The 20327-nt window shown below is 41.4% G+C and overlaps 1 protein-coding gene across 1 annotated transcript in view; it reads left to right on the plus strand.

Annotated features, from left to right (window-relative positions):
* Window positions 1-734: 734 nt before the first annotated feature.
* CCDC126 (coiled-coil domain containing 126) overlaps window positions 735-20327 on the plus strand; it is a 47627-nt gene continuing 28034 nt past the window's right edge. Inside the window, exons 1-2 of the mRNA XM_021689715.1 lie at window positions 735-758; window positions 18512-18898. Coding sequence (XP_021545390.1) covers window positions 18664-18898 — 235 coding nt within the window. The 5' untranslated portion in view covers window positions 735-758; window positions 18512-18663. The remainder of the gene's footprint in view (window positions 759-18511; window positions 18899-20327) is intronic.

Here is a 20327-nt window from a genome sequence, read left to right on the forward strand (position 1 = left end):
TTAACCTGTTTAACTTTTATTAATCGTAACAATCTATCTGTAGATACTTTTGGATTTGCCACATACATAATAATGACATCATCAGTGAAAAATAACAATTTGTTTCTCCTTATTTAATCGTTAGTCCTTTTATTTTTCTTGCCTTACTCCACTGACTAAGGGCATTCAGGGGCAATAACGTACATTCTTGCATGCAGCACACTTTTAATCACTAAATCCTTTTGCCTCCAGCTCACAGCCTTGGAATTATTAGTCGCCTGCTGGAGGGTCAGGACTAAGACGCCCACACTCTCCTTTCAGCTACTGCAGGGAGTTAAGACAGAGCGTCTGCCTCCCGTAAACTCATTTTCCAATCCAGGAGAAGCCGGCAGCTTCCTCTGGTTGCCACGCAACGGCGTCGTCCTGCCGCAGGAGTACGATCAGCCCGGCTAGAAGCACGTGCCGCCTCTTCCTCATTCCCGGACTACATCCCCCATAATGCCGCGCGCCGCGATCGGCTGGTCTCCGAAGTGGGGGAAGGGCCAGGACGGGCCGGGAGGCGGAGCGGAAGCGGACTGCGAGGGACGAGAAGAGTAGAATATCCACGAGCTGGGAACCACCTCGTCCGTGATTCTCAATCTTGGCGTTTCTCCATCCCTACCTGGAGGCTGCTTCGCGAGCGCAGGACGCAACTGACGCCTGCTAATCGACTTTAGCTGCGCGCCCCGGCTCGGGAGCCCGTTGGCGGCGGCGACAGTGACAAGAAGCCCACAGGCAAGGTAATGGGGAGGGGGCGAGAGCGAAGCGGGGGGTGGAGGCGACTCCGCCCGCCCGCCCCGCGCCTCTCCGGTATCCCCCTCAGGCCCGGCGGCCGCCCTTCCTCCGCCGTGTCCCGCTCGTGCCCCCCGCCCCACCCGGGCCGCTGCCCCCAGGTGTCCTCAGAGAACCGGCTCGGGATCTGCCAGTAGCCCGCGGCTGAGGAGGCTCTTTGTCCCTGCCCCTCCGGGTCTGACCGCCGTGGCCCGGTGGGCCCCGGGCGGAGAACCGAGCGAGACTTGGACTGCTTGATCCGAGCGGGGCGGGCTCGGTCCCATGGCCACTGGCGCCGGGGAGCGACCGACCTGGTGCAGGGGTGGAGGAGCGCCCGCGCGGCAGCCGCGCTCACTTCTTTTTCTGCTTTTGACAGCTCAGCTCTGTTCTACTTTGAGGGAGAAAGTCAGTTGGCCCCTTTTTTACCCCCTCTTCAAACTCAGCTCCTGGGTGCCTGGTAAGGATGAACTTAAACTGCTGTGTCGACTGTGACTTACACACTTGAAATCGGTACTAAGAGGGGCTCAGGCAGCCTGGGTTCCCATCCTGATCGAGGCACTGCCTGGCTTTATGACCTTGGTTAATTAAAGGTTCTAAGCCTGAGTTTCCTCATCAATCAAGTGGAGATAACAGTACACACCTTTAAGGTGTTGGAATAAAAAATAATGTGCTTACAGTGACATTAATTCCTTTGATGAAAAAATCCTTTGAATATCATACTTTTATTAGTTATACTGAAGTGGCCTCTGGATTTATGAGTTTTGTGCTTTTCTTTGTTTAATGATTAGCACCCTAGTTTGTGTGTTCTTCACTTAATACCTTGTTCACTTTAAATCTAAGGAAGGAATTCCTTTAAAGTATGCTGTCTTCTTAATTTCTACAGTTTTAAGATGGCTGAGAATGTTCTTAGGAAATTGATGACTCTGCTTTTCTGTGGATCAGCTCTGGAGATACAAGGACTTATTCTCACTGCCCCCTCCCCCCCAGCTGTGCCTTTGGGAGAATCTTTAGAGGAGCTTAAGTGTTTGTTTTGGCAGAGTAAGCATCTAGGTGTTCTGCAATCCTGACGTGGGGCTTCACTATCTTTACCTTATGTCAACTTTTTTCCACCGCTCTGTACAATTTCTCACTGGTTAATAATTTTACCCCTTTGGGATTTTTGTTTGCCAGTGGTAGTTTTCCCAGAACAAATTGAATGAATGCAATAAAATTTATAAGGAGTGATTTGAAACATTTTACATTAGTTCCTCTATAGTTTTGGTTCTTGCACTGTTCTCTCCTGATATTTACTGACATTGGTGATGAGTTTTTCTTTAAGGAAATCCTTATGGTCCTTCATTGATTTTTTTCATTGAAAATGTTTGTTATGGGGGCGCCTGGGTGGCTAAGTCGGTTAAGCGTCTGCCTTTGGCTCAGGTCATGATCTCAGAGTCCTGTGATCGAGCCCTGCATCAGGCTTTCTGCTCCGCGGGGAGTCTGCTTCTCCCTCTCACCCTCCCTCTGTTCTCTCTCTCTCTCTCTCTCAAAGAAATAAATAAAAATCTTTAAATAAAAAAAAAGGAAATTCTGTTATGTACTACTTTGGGTTCAAACACTGTTGTGTAATATGTGAAGTAACAAGTCCTGAGTAACGCTGTTTTTGAGTGTACAGTTATAGTGGAAGAAAAGCCAGTAGGGCCCTGATGAATTTTCTATGTCATGTCTTCAGTGACTGATGCATTTAAAAAAAATTTAAGAAGAAAAGGAGAAATCTGATGAATGTATTTCATAAGGATAATAGAGAGCAAGGAACTAAGTAAGGGGAAAACTTATTTAAACTGTGGGAGATGACCTATGCATATAAAGATTTCTTAAAATCTGATTCTCTTAAAAATATGTGGCAAAAATACTCATTTTGGAAAAAAAAAAAAAGTTTCTATGTTGGTGTTAGTGCAATACAGGACAGAGAGTAGTGGACTATGGAAACAGGAGACCTTGGTTTTTGTCCTAGCTCTGTCACTATCTGTATAACCTTATGTTCCTTTGTGGTCCTCATTTTCCTCATGCCTAACATAGTGAATTGGTCTGATTCCAAGGACTCTTCTAGTTCAGACTTTCAATGATAAAGGTTTTTAGATGTTCTTTTTTAACATGGTACAAATTCAAATAAGCCCTTTTAGTCATATATTTGTGTTTTAGGGGTTTTTTATTCCCCACCTCAAGGAAGGGGATGCACATGTAGGAACTAGAAAGCTGCCACAAACAAGCATTCTTCCTTCATGAACTGCACGTGTTTTTTCTACATTTTTGACATTTTCTACATTTTGACGTGCTTAGTTCTCTTTCTCTCTACTGTGTATCTCTTATTTTACTTATAACCTCTGTTTACCTGTTGTGAATCTACTTTGTCAGTCCCCTAATCCAAACTTCATTGTTTCTTTTTGTGAATTCTTTCCCTTTTTGCTCCTATTCCCAACATCCTGGTGATGGCTCTTTTTTTCCCAAGGCCTCAGGCAAAGGTGCCCACTGCTAGTCTAGTTAGCTGTGGAGGGGGAGGTGGGCTCATGTGTCACAAAACATGATTGGTTGAGGCTGTGGGCAGGTGACTGAAATATCTGGTACAGCCTAATATATTTTATTTTATTTATTTTTTAAAAGATTTATTTATTTATTTATTTGACAGAGAGAGAGAGAGCGCGTGTGCGCGTGCACGCTCGTGAGCATGAGCACGGGGAGCAGCAGAGAGAGAGGGGCTCGATCCCAGGACTCCGGGATCATGACCAGAACCAAAGGCAGATGCTTAACTGACTGAGCCACCCAGGTGCCCCAGCCTAATATGTTTTGGATTAAACTTTTACTGTGGCATAGTGATTGAGTAGTTTCCCTTTTGTCCTCTTCTTAACCCTGAATTACTTTACCCATTTTCTTTTATCTTTGTACTCTTCAGAGCTATTATCTTCTCTCTTTTCTCCCAAATATGCTATCTAAAAATGATCTGATATCTTGAGACATGTTTCTGTATCTTAGCTGGAATTTTAGTGTAGCTTCTCTCAAAGCAGTTCACATTTAGAATTTTAGACCTAATTAGGAGTAGATGGTTGTGTTTTCTGTTAATTTTTTTCCCTAGATATTAGCCTTGGGCAATATTGTGTAGAAAAAGTATTTTAAGAATGGGCCTTTCCCCCTGAAATTACATTCCGAGGTCAAGTCTGTGGAGGACTTACTTCTGAGTCTTTTTTTGGAGAGAACTGTCTGAACCTTTGTTCTCTGGTGAACATACTGTGTCTTTTTGTAAAGTATATCTGCTTCTCTAACTGTAAAGTACTTGGGAGACTAGTAGGCATTGATTCTTGTAGCACCTTTGGCTGAGCGAGAGCTTCTCTCCTTGCTAGTTGCTGTTATTGCTGTTAATTAGTTAGTTGATAGTTACTTTAGCTGTAGTCATAAACAAGCGCAAAAAGCAGAGCATTAAATAAATGCAAAAATGGGATTTGAAGGGGAGATTTTTTTAGGTAGGATTATCATCTATTAATGTTTTCAATGTTGCTATTGCAATGTTTCCATAAAAAATACAAGCAAGTATTTCAAGACAGGCAGTGTGAAATGAAGTGTTTTATTTTTATTTTTATTTTTTTTAAAATATTTTATTTATTTATTTGACAGAGAGAGACAGAGAGAGAGCACAAGCAGGGGGAGAGGGAGAAGCAGACTCCCTACCGAGCAGGGAGCCCGATGCGGGGCTCGATCCCAGGACCCTGGGATCATGACCTGAGCCGAAGGCAGCCGCTTAACGACTGAGCCACCCAGGCGCCCCTGAAATGAAGTGTTTTAAAAATTTTTGACTGCAACCCATAGCAAGAGATCTTTTTATGTCAAGACTCCATAGATACACAAGTGTGTGTGTGCATGCATGTGTCTGTGTAAGAAAAAAAATATACGTATATAACTGAAAGAAAACTGACATAAAATCTGTAGTGTGTACAGTCTACTTGGATAGTTTCTATTTTACTTGTTTTTTTAAAAAGTGCTATTTGCAAACCGTTAAGTTGATTTTTGTTCCTTGCTTTTGAAAAACATGAGGATCCTGGGCGCCCTGGTGGCTCAGTTGGTTAAGTGACTGCCTTCGGCTCAGGTCATGATCCCGGAGTCCTGGGATCGAGTCCCACATCGGGCTCCTGGCTCAGCGGGGAGCCTGCTTCTCCCTCTGACCCTCTCCCCTCTCATGCTGTTTCTCTCTCTCTCTCTCAAATAAATAAATAAAATCTTAAAAAAAAAAAAGAAAAAAGAAAAAATACCACGAGAATCCTGTGCTGAGAGTTTGGATGCCTAATTTCCCCCCATTTGTTTGCCGATGGGTAGTCATTAATCCTCTGTGCTTCACTTTCCTTTTCTTTAAAATGAGGGTGATCCTCTGTCTTGACTGTAGTAATAATGTTGAACTAATATATTTGTCTTTAGGTCCCTGGCTAGGGAGAAACCACTAAACATCTTGCTTAAATACCTAGTTGTTTGTTTGCCTGTTTGCTATTTGGTAAGTGGCAAAAAAGAACTTTGAACAGATCTTCGGAGATTATTGGGATGGAGATGTTAAGGCCTTTAATAAATGTGAAAACCAAGAAAAAAGTTTCCCCCTTTTTTTCCTTTTCTACCTTTTTGTCCTTTGACAAGAAATCTTTTAGAGTTTGAAAATTTCTATTTAAAATGCTTAGTAACCGGGCGTCTGGGTGGCTCAGTCCGTTAAGCATCTGACCCTTGATATCAGCTCAGGTCTTGATCCCAAGGTCGTGAGTTCAAGCATTGGGGTACATGCTGGGCGTGGAGCCTACTTAAAAAAAAATTGCTTTATAACCATTTTAAGTTAACACGCTGGCAGATTGCTACCTAGATTTTATTCCATATCCCATCTTACCGCACTGCCCCCTTCATATTAGAAAAAGGTAATAGGAATATATTTATATATTTTTCTGTGCAAAATCACTATATCAGATTATTACTATACCTATATATTACCGAACAGTGGAACTGCCATTCTTCTAAGCAAGGGGAACACAAAACTTTATTTGCTTGTGAGTTTCTTTCTGTTCACTTCGGACGATTTCTCCAAACCAGGCCATTCCATGCTGGGGATTGGGAATCCCTCCCATTCTCATTTGTTTGTACCGAGGAGACTAGGAATAAGGAATTTACTGCCTGCTCCCAAGATTCTGGTCAGAAAAGAATTCTAAAGGTTTTAGTTAGAAGGAAATTGGAACCAGACTTTACTTCCTCTTTTTTATTTTTTTTCAAGATTTTATTTATTTATTTGAGAGAGAGAGACAGCAAGAGAGGGAACACAAGCAGGGGGAGTGGGAGAGGGAGAAGCAGGCTTCCCACTGAGCAGGGAACCCGATGCGGGGCTGGATCCCAGGACCCTGGGATCATGACCTGAGCTAAAGGCAGATGCTTAACGACTGAGCCACCCAGGCGCCCCTTTCCTCTTCTTTTTTAGATCAGACCTCCCTAGAAGGCCTTACTTGACCTGATACTTCACGTAGACTCTTCAGATATCCTCACATCACCCTGTTTGTTTATTTTCTCCATAGCAGTTTATGACAAGCTGAAATTAACTTGTTTCTGTGTTTGCTTGTTTATTGTCTCCAATTGAAACATAATCTCCACAAGAAGAGGAATCCTGTCTTGTTTCACCTTTCACATCTCCAGTTTCTGGTACATAGTAGGTACTGCAGTAAATATTGTGAATGAGTAAGCGAGCAAATGAGTGAGTAAACCAAGTTGTTCATGCTTTAAATGAAACTTTGTAAAGATTGTTGAGCCTAGGCCTTTATGCGGCCCTCCCCACCCCTAAATTCTTTTTTCTGGAAATATGTTTTTTCTTATCAGTGTCTGCTGGTCATTGTGAAGGTGTCTCCATCCAGAAGATCTTGTATTTATCTGTGCTTTACTTCATATTTTTTCTGTTGTTTTTTGCTTATGTAAAAAAAAGCTAAGCTCTAAGATTTCTTTTTTTTTTTAATTTTATTTTTTTTTATTCTTATGTTAATCCCCATACATTACATCATTAGTTTTAGATGAAGTGTTCCATGATTCATTGTTTGTGCTTAACACCCAGTTCTCCATGCAGAATGTGCCCTCCTCAATACCCATCACCAGGCTAACCCCTCCTCCCACCCCCTCCCCTCTAGAACCCTCAGTTTGTTTTTCAGAGTCCATCGTCTCTTATGGTTCGTCTACCCCTCCGATTTCCCCCGCTTCATTCTTCCCCTCCCGCTACCTTCTTCTTTTTTTTCTTCTTAACATATATTGCATTATTTGTTTCAGAGGTACAGATCTGAGATTCAACAGTCTTGCACAATTCACAGCGCTTACCAGAGCACATACCCTCCCCAGTGTCTATCACCCAGTCACCCCATCCCTCCCACTCCACCCTAAGCTCTAAGATTTCTTAAATCCTTCTTGCAGCAACTTCGTAATAGTTTGATTTATGGGAATAAAGTGTATTTGAAACTTTAATGTGCCCACTTGATAATTTAATGAATAGTCCAAGCATATATTTTCAGAATTTTAGGATCATTGCTCTAAACTGCCATTACTGTTTTCTGGTTATGTTCTCTCTCTTTTTTTTTTTAAGATTTTATTCATTTATTTGAGAGAGAGAAGAGAGCACAGACTGGGGGGAGGGGCAGAGGGAGTGGGGGAAGCAGACTCCTTGCTGAACCCGGTGGGGCGGGGGGACCAGGACCCCCGAGATCACGACCTAAGCTGTAGGCAGACAGACGCTTAACTGAACCACCCAGGCACCCTCTGGTTATGTTCTTTTAAAGCAAAACAGTACAGTTCATTCAGTATTTACAAACCTAGCCTTTCTAGTGGAGGTAAAGAAAGTAGTATGGTATAGAGAAAAACCTAAATAGTGAGTCAGGACCTGTCTTCTAGATCAATATAGTTTCTGCCATTAACTGTCTCATTAGGCAAGATATCCTAGGTTTTATTTCATCTGAAATGTCAGGGGATTGTATTAGATTTCTTCTCAGGTTCATCTAGCCCCAAAATGGATAATTGAAGGTACTTTAATTGTATCTCGAAACTTCCAACATTGCAGGGAAGTCATTGCTGCTTGGAAGAAGGTGGGGTTAGACTCAGGGATGTGCTTAAAGTAAACTCTAAGTATCTCTACTGATTGTTCACTGGGCTCTGTGGGCGTTGTGGCAGCAGCATAGGGCAGGTTACTGTTGCCCTCAGGAACATGGGATTGTGGGGACAAGGCTTATGACTGGATGAGAAGGTGGGATGTGTGAAATCAGCTGATATAAAGTAATGTGCTGTGAGAGCAGATCAGCAAGGACTGGGGTAATGTGATGAGGTTTTGAAATCCTTCTGGTGAAGGTAGCGTTTAAAGAGATACCCTAGTCTCATTTTAGGCTATTTGGAAGATGAAGTCTTCTCAACAGTATGCCATTATATCATTTTTTAGGACTGGGTAATTCTTCAGTAACTAGTACCAATGAAATATTTCATGCTGTCCACAAATTTTGAGTAGAAACTTGTTCAAGGGGCGCCTGGGTGGCTCAGTTGGTTGAGCGACTGCCTTTGGCTCAGGTCATGATCCTGGAGTCCCGGGATCGAGTCCCGCATCGGGCTCCCTGCTCGGCGGGGAGCCTGCTTCTCCCTGTGACCCTCCCCCCTCTCATGTGCTCTCTGTCTCTCTCTGTCTCAAATAAATAAATAAAATCTTTAAAAAAAAAGAAACTTGTTCAAGCCTGCAGCCTCTCTGATAGCTGTTAGCTAACTGAATGAGAGGATGTAAGGAAACATGCTTCATAAATAAAAATACATGTAAACATAAAGTGTTACCATTACTATTGTATGAGACAGTGAGAAGACTGGCTTGATTGGGGGAGATATTTTTGTGACTAATGGGAAATAAATTTGCCTTTGGGGACTGGATTACGGAGGGCCGTGAGAGCTAATCAGAGGAGTTTTATTTAGGTCTAGTAAAACATCTCCTGTATTAGCTCAGATAACTCAGATTATCAAGAATTACTGTCATTGGGACGCCTGGGTGGCTCAGTCGTTAAGCGTCTGCCTTGGCTTAGGTCATGATCCCAGGGTCCTGGGATGGAGCCCCGCATCGGGCTCCCTGCTCAGAGGGAAGCCTGCTTCTCCCTCTCCCACTCCCCCTGCTTGTGTTCCTGCTCTCGCTGTGTCTCTGTCCAATAAATAAAATCTTAAAAAAAAAAAGAATAAATAAATATGTATTTTCCCTGTACCTGACACTAATAGTAAAAGTTAGTGTATATTGAGTAGTATGAGGTGTCATTTCTCTTTACCAGTATTAGGTAACTCCTGTTGTCCCCATTATATAAATGAGGACATCGGGGTCTAGGGAGATAAAGTAACTTGCTCAAGGTTTTAAAGATAGAATATATAATTTCATATGGAGTACCTTGAGGCTGGAGGTGGGGCAGGAGTGGGAGTGCTCCTTTTTGAAGAGGCTACATTTGAGATAACGATATTAAAAAATGAAAAGGAACTAGCTGCAGGGAGAGCATTCCAGGGAGGTGAAGAGCAGTTGTATACAGACCCTGAGGTCAGAAAGAATTTGGTTTGTCTTGCCTGGTGTGGCTGTAGCACAGTGAGCAAGTAGAAGTGGTGTGAGATTAGGGCAAGAGAGATTAGGGTTTAGAAGTCAGATTTTGCAGGGCCTTGTGGCCTGAGGTAAAGAGTTCTAATTTTTTTTAAGTGCAGTGGGAAACTGTTGAAGGGTTTTTAAGCAGGGGAGTGATGTGATATGACTTTGTGTGTGGTAAAAAATACATCACATAAAATGTACCATTTGAACCATATTTAAGCGTACAGTTCAGTGACACTAAGTACGTTCATGAGGTTGTGCAAGCATCACCATTATACATCTCCAGAACTTTTTCATCATCCCAGAGTAAAACTCTGTACCCTAAACTTTAATGGTTCTTTTTTTTTCTTAAGATTTTATTTATTTAACAGAGAGAGAGAGAGCGCGAGAGCAGGAACAGAAGCAGGGGGAGTGGGAGAGGGAGAAGCAGGCTTCCCACCGAGCAGGGAGCCCGATGTGGGGCTCGATCCCAGGACCCCGGGATCATGACCTGAGCTGAAGGCAGACGCTTAACGACTGAGCCACCCAGATGCCCCTGTACTCTGAACTTTAAACCATAGCTCTCCATTCTTGTCTCCCCAGCCCCAGCCCCTTGGTAACTACCATTCTACTTTCTGTCTTGATGTATCTCACTGTTCTAAGTACCTGTATGAAGTGGAATCATACAATATTTGTCTTTTTGTGTATAGTTTATTAACTTAGTATGATATATATATATATATTTTTGTAAAGTAGGCTCCATGCCCGACATGGGGCTTGAACTCATGACCCTGAGATTAAGAGTTGTGTGCTCTACCGACTGGCTAGCCAGGTGCCCCTTAGTATGATGTCTTTAAGGTGCATCTGTGTTGTAGCTTGTATCAGAATTTTTTCCCATTTAAGCCTGAATAATGTTTCATTGTATATATATACCACATTTTGTTTATCTGCTCATTTTTTGGCCACTTGGGTTATTTCCACCTTTTGGCTATTGTTGACTAATGCTGCAGTGAACATAGGTGCACAGGTATCTCTGAGTCCCTGCTTTCAATTCTTTAGTGATTATACCCAGAAGTGGAATTGTTGGATCATAACGGTAATTTTGTGTTTAATTTTTTGAGGAACTGACGTACTGTTTTCCACAGTGGCTGCATCATTTCTCATTCCTGTCAGCAGTGTACAAGAGTTTCAGTGTCTCCACATCTACCAACACTTGTTTTTGTGTTTTGTTTTTTTTTGATAAATGTTACAGGGGAAGAAAAATCTTTTTTCTCTACCTTCTTAGGTTCAGTAATTAAACTGACAAAAGCCAGATTAACAGGAGGAAAAGGCTTATTTCATATGTAAATGAGGGTCATTACAGAAATGAAACGAAAACCCGAAGAAGCAGGTAGGCCTGAGAGCTTATATATCATTTAGACAAAGAGCCATAAATCGTGAAGACCTGACAAGACAAAGGAAAAGGAGTTTTAGCTTCTAGAGGCAGTAAATTGTGAGAAGGTAATATGTCGGGGAAACTAATGGAATGTACGGGTTGTTTAAGATGTATTTGTACAGATTTTTTTTTTTTAAGATTTTATTTATTTATTTGACGGAGAGACACAGCGAGAGAGGGAACACAAGCAAGGGGAGTGGGAGAGGGAGAAGCAGGCTCCCCGCAGAGCAGGGAGCCTGATGTGGGACTCGATCCCAGGACCCTGGGATCATGACCTGAGCCGAAGGCAGTCGCTTAACCGACTGAGCCACCCAGGCGCCCTATTTGTACAGATTTGTCTCAACATCAGCTCCCTGTCTCCCATGATGAGAATGTTGTCACCTTTCTGATTTGAAATTCTTGGAGAGCAAAGCAGGGAACACTTCCTGCATCTGATGTTTCTTAGTCATCTTCACTTCCAAATAATCTTTATACCACAGTGGCATACTTTAGGATGGTATACTCTGATGCCCTTCTTATCCTAAAAATGGGTATGAAGTGGTATCTCATTGCGGTTTTAATTTGCATTTCCCTAATGATTAGTAATTTGAGCATCTTTTCATGTGCTTATTATTCATTTGCATATCTCCTTTGAGACCCATTGGAATTGTGACTATTCAGATTGTGACTTGTTTTTAAAAGAACATTTTGGCTGCTCTGAGGACAGTGGCTTGAAGTGGGGTTGGAGAGGAATCTGGGAAACTACTTGAGAAACAGTGGCAGGAATCCAGTTGGAGATGATGATACTTGGACCACACTCCTTTGCCTCTTCAGATCTAGTGCTCTACAGACAACTTCATTTTCAATGTGTCTCCTCTCCTTCATTCTTCTGCTTTTGGGCCATATACACTCTTAATTCCTTTTGTAATCTCTGCAGTTGCCTAAGAACTTTCCCCTGGGGATCCTAAAAATATTTATGAGTCTATCTTAGGTCAAAATAATGATGATGATTTTGTTTTTGCCTTTATTTAAGAGATTTTATTTATTTGAGAGAGAGCAAGCGAGAGAGAGAGCGCCCCTTGTTTTTGCCGTTAAAAACTACTTGGGCCAAATATGAAGTTTGACTTTTTAGACATTAATAGACAGTTAATAATGGTGGCCTAGAAGTTGGGATGAAAAAGTTTTCAGGGCGCCTGGGTGGCTCAGTCGTTAAGTGTCTGCCTTCGGCTCAGGTCATGATCCCGGGGTCCTGGGATTGAGCCCCACATCAGGCTCCCTGCTCCACAGGAAGCTTGCTTCTCCCTCTCCCACTCCACTGTTTGTGTTCCCTCTCACTGTGTCTCTCTCTGTCAAATAAATAAATAACATCTTTAAAAAAAAAAGTTTTCAGATTGTACACTATTTTGGTTGAGAAAGGACTCTGATAAATACTGTGCTCAATTGTAGCCTGTTTTTTCCCTCCCCTTTACCCCTTCCTGTTCAGGGTCGTTATAGGTAGGTCCAAGTAAGAAGCCTCTGTCACACCTGATGCACTGACTTGTAACATTGAATTTAGTGGTCCTACTTGGAGCTCTCATTGCTGCTTTATGAAGAAATTTGAGATTTGGAGAGTGGTTCCCATTCTTTGCTGCACATTGAAATAACCTAGGGTTTTTTTTTTTTTTTTTTTTAAGATATTTATTTATTTATTGAGAGAGAGAAAGAGCACAAGAGAGTGTAAGAGAGTGGCAGGGGGAGAGGGAGAAACAGGCTTCCTGCTGAGCAGGGTGATCCTGGATCATGACCTGAGCAGAAGGCTGATGCTTAACCGACTGAGCCACCCAGGTGCTCCTAACCTAGGGCTCTTAAAAACCCAACCCAACCCAACCCAACCCAACCCAACCCCACCCAACTCAAACCCATCCTATCCCATCCCATCCCATCCCATCCCATCCCATCCCACCCCACATCCCATCTCATCCCACATCCCATCCCATCCCACATCCCATCCCATCCCACATCCCATCCCATCCCATCCCATCCCATCCCACATCCGCATCCCATCCCAGCCCATCCCATCCCATCCCATACCATCCCATCGACATTTAATTTAATTGGTATGGGGTGTGACCTGGCATGGGGATTTGTAGAAAACTGTCCAGGTGATTTTAATGTAAAACATTATGAGAAGAGACCCAAAGGCATAATTGTATCCTTTTGGGAATCTTAGTCACCTCTACTGGGCTTGCTTGGAATTACTTGTGGAAATGAACCCTTAGAGAGGGAGGAGCAAGATGGCAGAGGGGTAGGAGACCTAAATTTCATCTGGTCCCAGGAATTCAGCTAGATAGGGATCAAACCATTTTGAACACCTACGAACTCAACAGGAGATCGAAGAAAAGAATAGCAGCAACTCTCTGAACAGAAAAGCAACCACTTTCTGGAAGGTCAACTCAAATCAAAACATACTCTTGGGATAATGCCCAGGTTATCCTGGTTGGGAACAAATGTGACATGGAAGACGAGCGGGTCATCTCAACAAAGAGAAGCCAACATTTAGGAGAACAGCTTGGGTTTGAATTTTTTGAAACAAGTGCCAAGGATAACATTAATGTCAAGCAGACATTTGAGCGTCTTGTGGATATCATCTGCAACAAAATGTCCGAGAGTTTGGAGACGGATCCGGCCATCACTGCTGCCAAGCAGAACAAAAGACTCAAGGAAAGCCCTCCTCTGCCATAGCCCAATTGTGGATGTTAATGTCCTCTCCCCACACACAGGCAGCTTGAGGGGGCACATCACCAACAAACAGCATTTATAAATGGTTGATTAACCTTCATTTCTACTGCCTAGTAATTATTTGAGGGAAATCTTTGATGTCAATGGCTCATACACGCATTCAATTAATGGGAGATTTCCTGTGTTAATACGTGGCAAATATGTGATCTCAACTTTGTAAGGACTATCCATCTATAAACATCTAGTATTTGCATGTTAAAAAAAAAAAGGAAAAAAGAAATGAACCCTTAGAATAGTTTTCAGGCCTTCTTGGGTTGCTTCAGAGAACCCTCATGGGCCTTTGAACTGCTCAGCCCTATGTCAGGTATTAGCTGGCTCCAGGCCATCTTTTTAACTTGGAGAAGGCTCCAGGGTGCCTTTTCTCCTTAATAGCTCTCACACTCACTTTATTCCTTGGTGTCATTTTGTAGTTTCCTAGTGTAGAGTGGGATAATGGCTCCCAACTTCTCACCTCTTTGCTATTCTTAAAGACACCCTTTTCATGTAAAATGTTTAACTTCTTTGGGCACCTGGGAGGCTCAGTTCGTTAAACTTGATTTCGGCTCAGGTCACAATCCAGGGTCTTGAGATGGAGCCCCAGGTCAGGCTCCATGCTCAGTGGGGAGTCTGCTTGAGGATTCCTTTCCTCTGCCCCTTCCCACTGTGTGTGTGTGTGCGTGTGTGTGTGTGTGTGTGTGTACACTCTCAAATAAATCTTAAAAAAATTTTTAACTTCTTATTACTATAGAAAAACGTGTAACAAACACAAGCAAGTTACAAAGCATATGAGTATTTTACTATAGTAGTCCCTATAAAGCTTCCTGACTTCTCTCTGAGATGGGCTGCTTTAGTTGAGGGCAGTGGTGAGCCAGACACATTCCATGGAGAGTCAAGGGTATGAAGACCTTCCTTTTCTTTTTTTTTTTTAAGATTTTACTTATTTGAGAGAGCGAGAGAGAGCACACAAGCAGGGGGCGTGGCAGAGGGAGAGGGAGAAGCACGCTCAAAGCTGATCAGGGAGCCAATGGAGGGCTTGATCCCAGGACTCTGGTGTCATGACCTGAGCGGAAGGCAGAGGCTAAACTGACTCAGCCACCCAGGCGCCTGTATGAAGACCTTCATATAGGCCCGTTTTCTGAATTTAATAGTTAGCTAGTATACAGTCAGTATAGAGCAATAAGGGGCTCTTTATCTTTGGGCCCCCCACCCTGAGAAACACTAGGTTTAAACTAGGCTTTCTTGTTCCTTGGGATTTATTACTTTGGGGGCATATCCTCCTCAGCTAAGTTTCTGCCCTGTCCACTGTCAGGGTGTTTTATCTCAGTGTCTGGTGTTCATACTGCCGCTCACTCTTTAAGCAAAGTTCATGGTTAAGTTTGTACCGGAGGAGGAGCAAGATGGCGGAGGAGTAGGAGACCTGGATTTTGTCTGGTCCCAGGAATAAAGCTGGTTGCTGGATAGGGATCAAACCATTCTGAACACCTACAAACTCAACAGGAGATCGAAGAAAAGAATAGCAACAACTCTCTGAACAGAAAAGCGACCACTTTCTGGAAGGTGAGGAGCTCAGAGAGGTGAAGCAGTGGTCACACCTGCTTCTTACATTGGACATGATCCTGGCACTTTGGTCCCAGACACCATTACCATGAAGTTCCATTAAACCCAAAATAATAAAATCCTGAACTGAAAAAAAAAAAAAGTTTGTACCTAGTTGGAGGGACTTATACCTAGTTGGAAGGACTTGTACAGCTTGTACCTAGTTGGAAGGACTTTACCTGTTAGAGATTACACTCCCTGTGTTTGACTCTCAACCCCACCTCTCTCCCTGGATCTCCTGTTCCCTGTCTAATGCCGTTATAGTCTTGGGATTTGTCACTTCGGTGGAGTTCTCTAAAACCTATCAGTTCTAGTAGGGCTGGGTTTAAGGACCTTTTGTAAAAGAAAGGACAGACCCTGAATGGAAATAGAGATTCTGAACTTGTAGGCTTGTAGCTTTTGCCAAGTTCAGGCAAGTGAGGTCTGTGGCCTAGGTAAAACTCTTAGGCAGGTTAACCACCTCTCTAAGCTTTCATGTGGTCTTTTTTTTTTTTTTTTTTTTTAATGTGGTCATCTTTAATGTGAGAATAACAACATCTTTCTTTTGAGGTTATTGCAAAAAAAGAATGAAATAGCTGTTGTGGAGTGTTTCCTTCCACCATAGGAACTCAGTGGTTGCTCACGGCTGCAGTTTCTGCTGTTGCTATTTTATTGCCGTTGCTGCAAGAGTGGCGTGGGTTCAGGGCCTGAGCTTTGAATCCTCTCTACCACTATCCATTTGTATGACCTTGGACAAATTATTTAACTTCTCTTTGCCTCAGTTTTTTTCACCTGTTAAGTGAGAACATTATTAATGTGGGAGTTGTGAAGATATAATGAATTAAATCATATAAGGAGCTTAGAGCAGAATTTGGTATGAAGTAAGTGATTGTAGTAAGGCTGTTATTTAACTGAAGTACCCTCTTTGCCTCTGGTTTTGACTTTGGATATGTATAGCGACCTAAAACCTGTCATTTTAACCTTTATTTGCCAAAACACCTGGGAGTCTATGTTCTTAATTCTCCAGTGATGTCACTTTTCTGGTTTTGTTGTCATGCCAGCTTTAGAAGCCTGTTGTGACTGCTTCAGAGCAGATACCCAGTTGGTCCTTCTACTGGGTGCTGACACACCTACAGGTCAGACTTGAAAAGACATAGGAGCCAGTAAAGAAAGATCTCTAAAAAAGAATATATTTAATATATGTGTGTAAAGAAATTATTTTATTTTATTTTGTTATTTTTTAAAGATGGTATTAATTTAACAGAGAGATAGTGAGAGAGGGAACACAAGCAGGGGGAGTGGGAGAGGGGAGAAGCAGGCTCCCCACTGAGCAGGGGGCCTGATGCGGGGCTCAATCCCAGGACCCTAGGATCATGACCTATGAGCTGAAGGCAGACGCTTAACCGACTGAGCCACCCAGGAACCCCAAAGAAATTACTTTAAAATTATCTTGGGCATCCAGAACTTGCACTTTCTTTTTTTTTTTTTTAAGATTTTATTTATTTGACAGAGACAGCGCGAGAAGGAACACAAGCAGGGAGAGTGGGAGAGGGAGAAGCAGGCTTCCCGCGAAGCAGGGAGCCTGATGCGGGACTCGATCCCAGGACCCTGGGATCATGACCTGAGCCGAAGGCAGACGCTTAACGACTGAGCCACCCAGGCGCCCCAGAACTTGCACTTTCTGATCTCAAATGTAAAATCTGTAGAAAAAATATTAGGTTCATTTACTTGACTTTGTTAAGTAAAGTTTAGTAATCCAGTATTGATACTAATAGTAGAGTTTCAATAAGATCCGAAGAGATTTATTTTTTAGTATGGTAACTAAATAAGGAGAAGTAGAAGAAAATTTGAAAAGGAGTTAATTCTTAATTTTTAATGCAGTTATTATTTTGCTATAGTAATTAATATGCCCAGTTAGTGGGGTAATCATGCTTATAGTGAGGTTTCGCAGGATGGGTACACTTCAACAAGAGAAGATGGGTGTTCTTCAAACCTTGGAGGCCCAGAATTTATTAGCAGTGTATCAGGGACTGGGGGGCTGGGTAGGAGGAAGAAAGAGTGGGAATTTTCTGAACTGGACAGGTGAATTGCCAGGGTAGAAGATCCCCTGCTTACACATATCTCAACATACACACATCTAGAGAAGTTTTGATTACAAAGTTTTGTATTTTGATTGTTTTTACATAAGATTATAACAGATACTCTTTATTTTTTATTATTTAAAAAAGGATTTAAAAGCATCTGTGCTTTTAGAAAGCAAACTTTTAGGGCAGAACCATAATTTCCCTAGTGTCTAGCACTAGGGAAAGTGATTAAATGCTCTGCAGAGTTAGCCTTTACTGTATTCATTTTTAGTCTTATTCTCAAACTTGATTTTATTAGTTTGGCTATGTGATTATACCCTATTAAGCGGATTAAAATCGGTATGTTTTATTTGCCCATACTGCAGGAAGTTAAAAAGTTCTTAAGGATTATTTTCATTAAGCTGTGAAATATACTTCTTGACTCTAGATGTATTTCCATGTAAAGAATTTTACTCCACTAGGTATAATTGGAGAGTTTTCTTCACTGGACACTTTGGTGATTCATATACATTATTACTTTCCAGGTCTTTCTAGATTCCATGATTGTCATCACCTTTATCTTTTTTTTTTAATTGAAGTATAATCTTTTTTTCCTTATATAATTTTCCCTTAAATTATAAAAGTACATTCCTGTATCATTTAAAATTTGGAATTGCAGATTTGGAAATACAGCAAAATTTTCTAAACTGTTTTAGCACTTCTCATTATGTCTGGCATAAATTTAGAAATATAAACTTAAGAGTTTGTAACTTATTTTTCATCTTACGTTGGATGCTTAAGACGATCTTGTTGCCATTAGCAATATTTTCTAGTGACATTTTCAAATACTGTCACACTTATTTAATTGTGGGATTTTTTTTTTTTCTGGTCAGGCATTTAATGACTTTCTAGTCTGTTTCACCTGTCCTCATTTTCTCACTTTCACTTTGGCATCTGCCTTTTTTTTTTTTTAAAGGAAGAGGAGGAATAGGTTTTAGACATTTAGTTTGGAAAACTATATTTGAATAGTCTCCTATAAATCTTATTATATGTCCATAGTTTTAGTTACTAATGACAAGAAGTCATTCAGAGAATTTTGTGACCATGGTGGCATTTCAGTTAATTGACATTTATGTCCGGTTTAAATTTTTGAAGAGCAATGTAAATGAAACCTGGAAGCTTTAGTCATGGTGGAGAGAAAGTTGTCAAAGAAGATGATACAGTTTCAAATCACAGCGATTTATAGAATCTCTTAAGTTTGTCATTGTCTAGTCTGTTAATGGTATAGCTTAAGACTAATCCCCTTTTCTCTTCTCAATTTTACAGAGTTAATTGAGAGTGGGAGGCAACCTTGCTGAAGATGAAGAATATACAGTATTAGAGGAGATTTTTTTTCTTTTTTCTTTCAAAAGTCTTGGTTGCTTGGTGGCTTACATCTAGTCACCACCCTTCAGTGGAGTGTATTTAATTCAACAGAAATGATTTTTACAATCTCAAGAAAAACCATGTCCCAGAAATTGAGTTTACTGTTGCTTGTATTTGGACTCATTTGGGGATTGATGTTACTGCACTATACTTTTCAACAACCAAGACATCAAAGCAGTGTCAAGTTACGTGAACAAATACTAGACTTAAGCAAAAGATATGTTAAAGCTCTAGCAGAGGAAAATAAGAACTCGGATGTTGAGAATGGCGCTTCTATGGCAGGATATGGTAAGATAATCATAGACTTGTCCTGGTTTTCTCCTCTTCAACCTGTCCCCATTTCAAGATAGTTATGGAAGGAAATCCAACTCGTTACTTCATGTGTAGGTCTTTCCAAAGCAAATTTTTCTTGACTTTTTATTGTGAAAAATTTCAAATGTACTGAAAAACAGAAACAATGTGATAAATACCCATATATCTGTTGCCTAGACTTAACAGTTGTTAAAAATTGTTAAAAAATTTGTCTAATTTTTGAAGACCAGTTAAATTGTAGAAATTGTGACATTTCACTGCGAGATATTTCCATATGTATCTCTAGCCAAATGACGTTTTTATACACAATTATAATTGCATTATAATAATACCTAGTTCATATTTACATTTATCTGATTGTGCCAATGTATACCATCAATTATATAACATCTATGAATTCCTAAGAAGCAGCATTTGCCTTTATCTCCAATATTGTTTATTGCTATTTTCCCTTTCACATCATGGGTTCCTGCTGTGGTTTTGTTTGTTTTTGTTTTTTTACTTTTTTAGATTTTGTTTATTTGAGAGAGAGAGAGCATGCATGAGTGGGGATTGGGTTGGGGGAAGGGGCAAAGGGAGAGGGAGAAGCAGACTCCCCTCTGAGCAGGGACCCTGACACAGGACTTGATCCCAGGACCCTGAGCCGAAGGCAGATGCTTAACCAACTGAGCCACCCAGGCGCCCCTTCCTGCTTGTTTTAAGTTTTGTATGCATGCCATGTTCTCTCTTGCCTTCAACACTTAGAAAAAAGAGAGAAAGGAGAGGTAGAACACTTCGTATGTGAGTGTGTGGGCATTTTCTCTATTTCAGCATTTTGGTTTTCTTTAAGTTATACATGTATTTAAAGAATCAAAATGTGTTATGAGTCTGATAATAAAAAAGGGCAGTTCTTCCCACCTCCAACAGTCCTTAAATTTCCCATTCCTTAAAGCCAGCCATTTAAAATTATTTAATCTGATTTACTTGGTGATTACCTCCATATCTCTAAATAATATGCTCTATGAGCTTCTTCTTGATTTTTCCAATTATAGGAGTTAACTTCCCACTGTGCAAGGTGAGGGTTCAGCTTTCTTTTTTACCCAAAATTGCATCCCACCCACCCCAGGCTGATTTCACATACACGTCCTTCTAGTCCTGCCATTTTCCCAATATAATTTTGTTAGAACAATATGCAGTGTTTGCGTTGTTATGACTGTGTTAATGGTATTCATTACTGAGCTTTATAGTACACTATTACTTTTCCTGTCATGTACAACTTTATTTTCCCCTCTAGAATTAGTAAATACTGATTTTTGTTTCTTTGCCTAGTTTTCTACCCTAACTCCCCACAGTTGTTTAAGTCTCCTCCCAGTATATTCAGACACATTAGCTATTTCATCACATTCTTTATCTTGAAATCTTTCCT

This window comes from Neomonachus schauinslandi, chromosome 12, assembly GCF_002201575.2.
Source record: "Neomonachus schauinslandi chromosome 12, ASM220157v2, whole genome shotgun sequence".
NCBI lineage: Eukaryota > Metazoa > Chordata > Mammalia > Carnivora > Phocidae > Neomonachus > Neomonachus schauinslandi.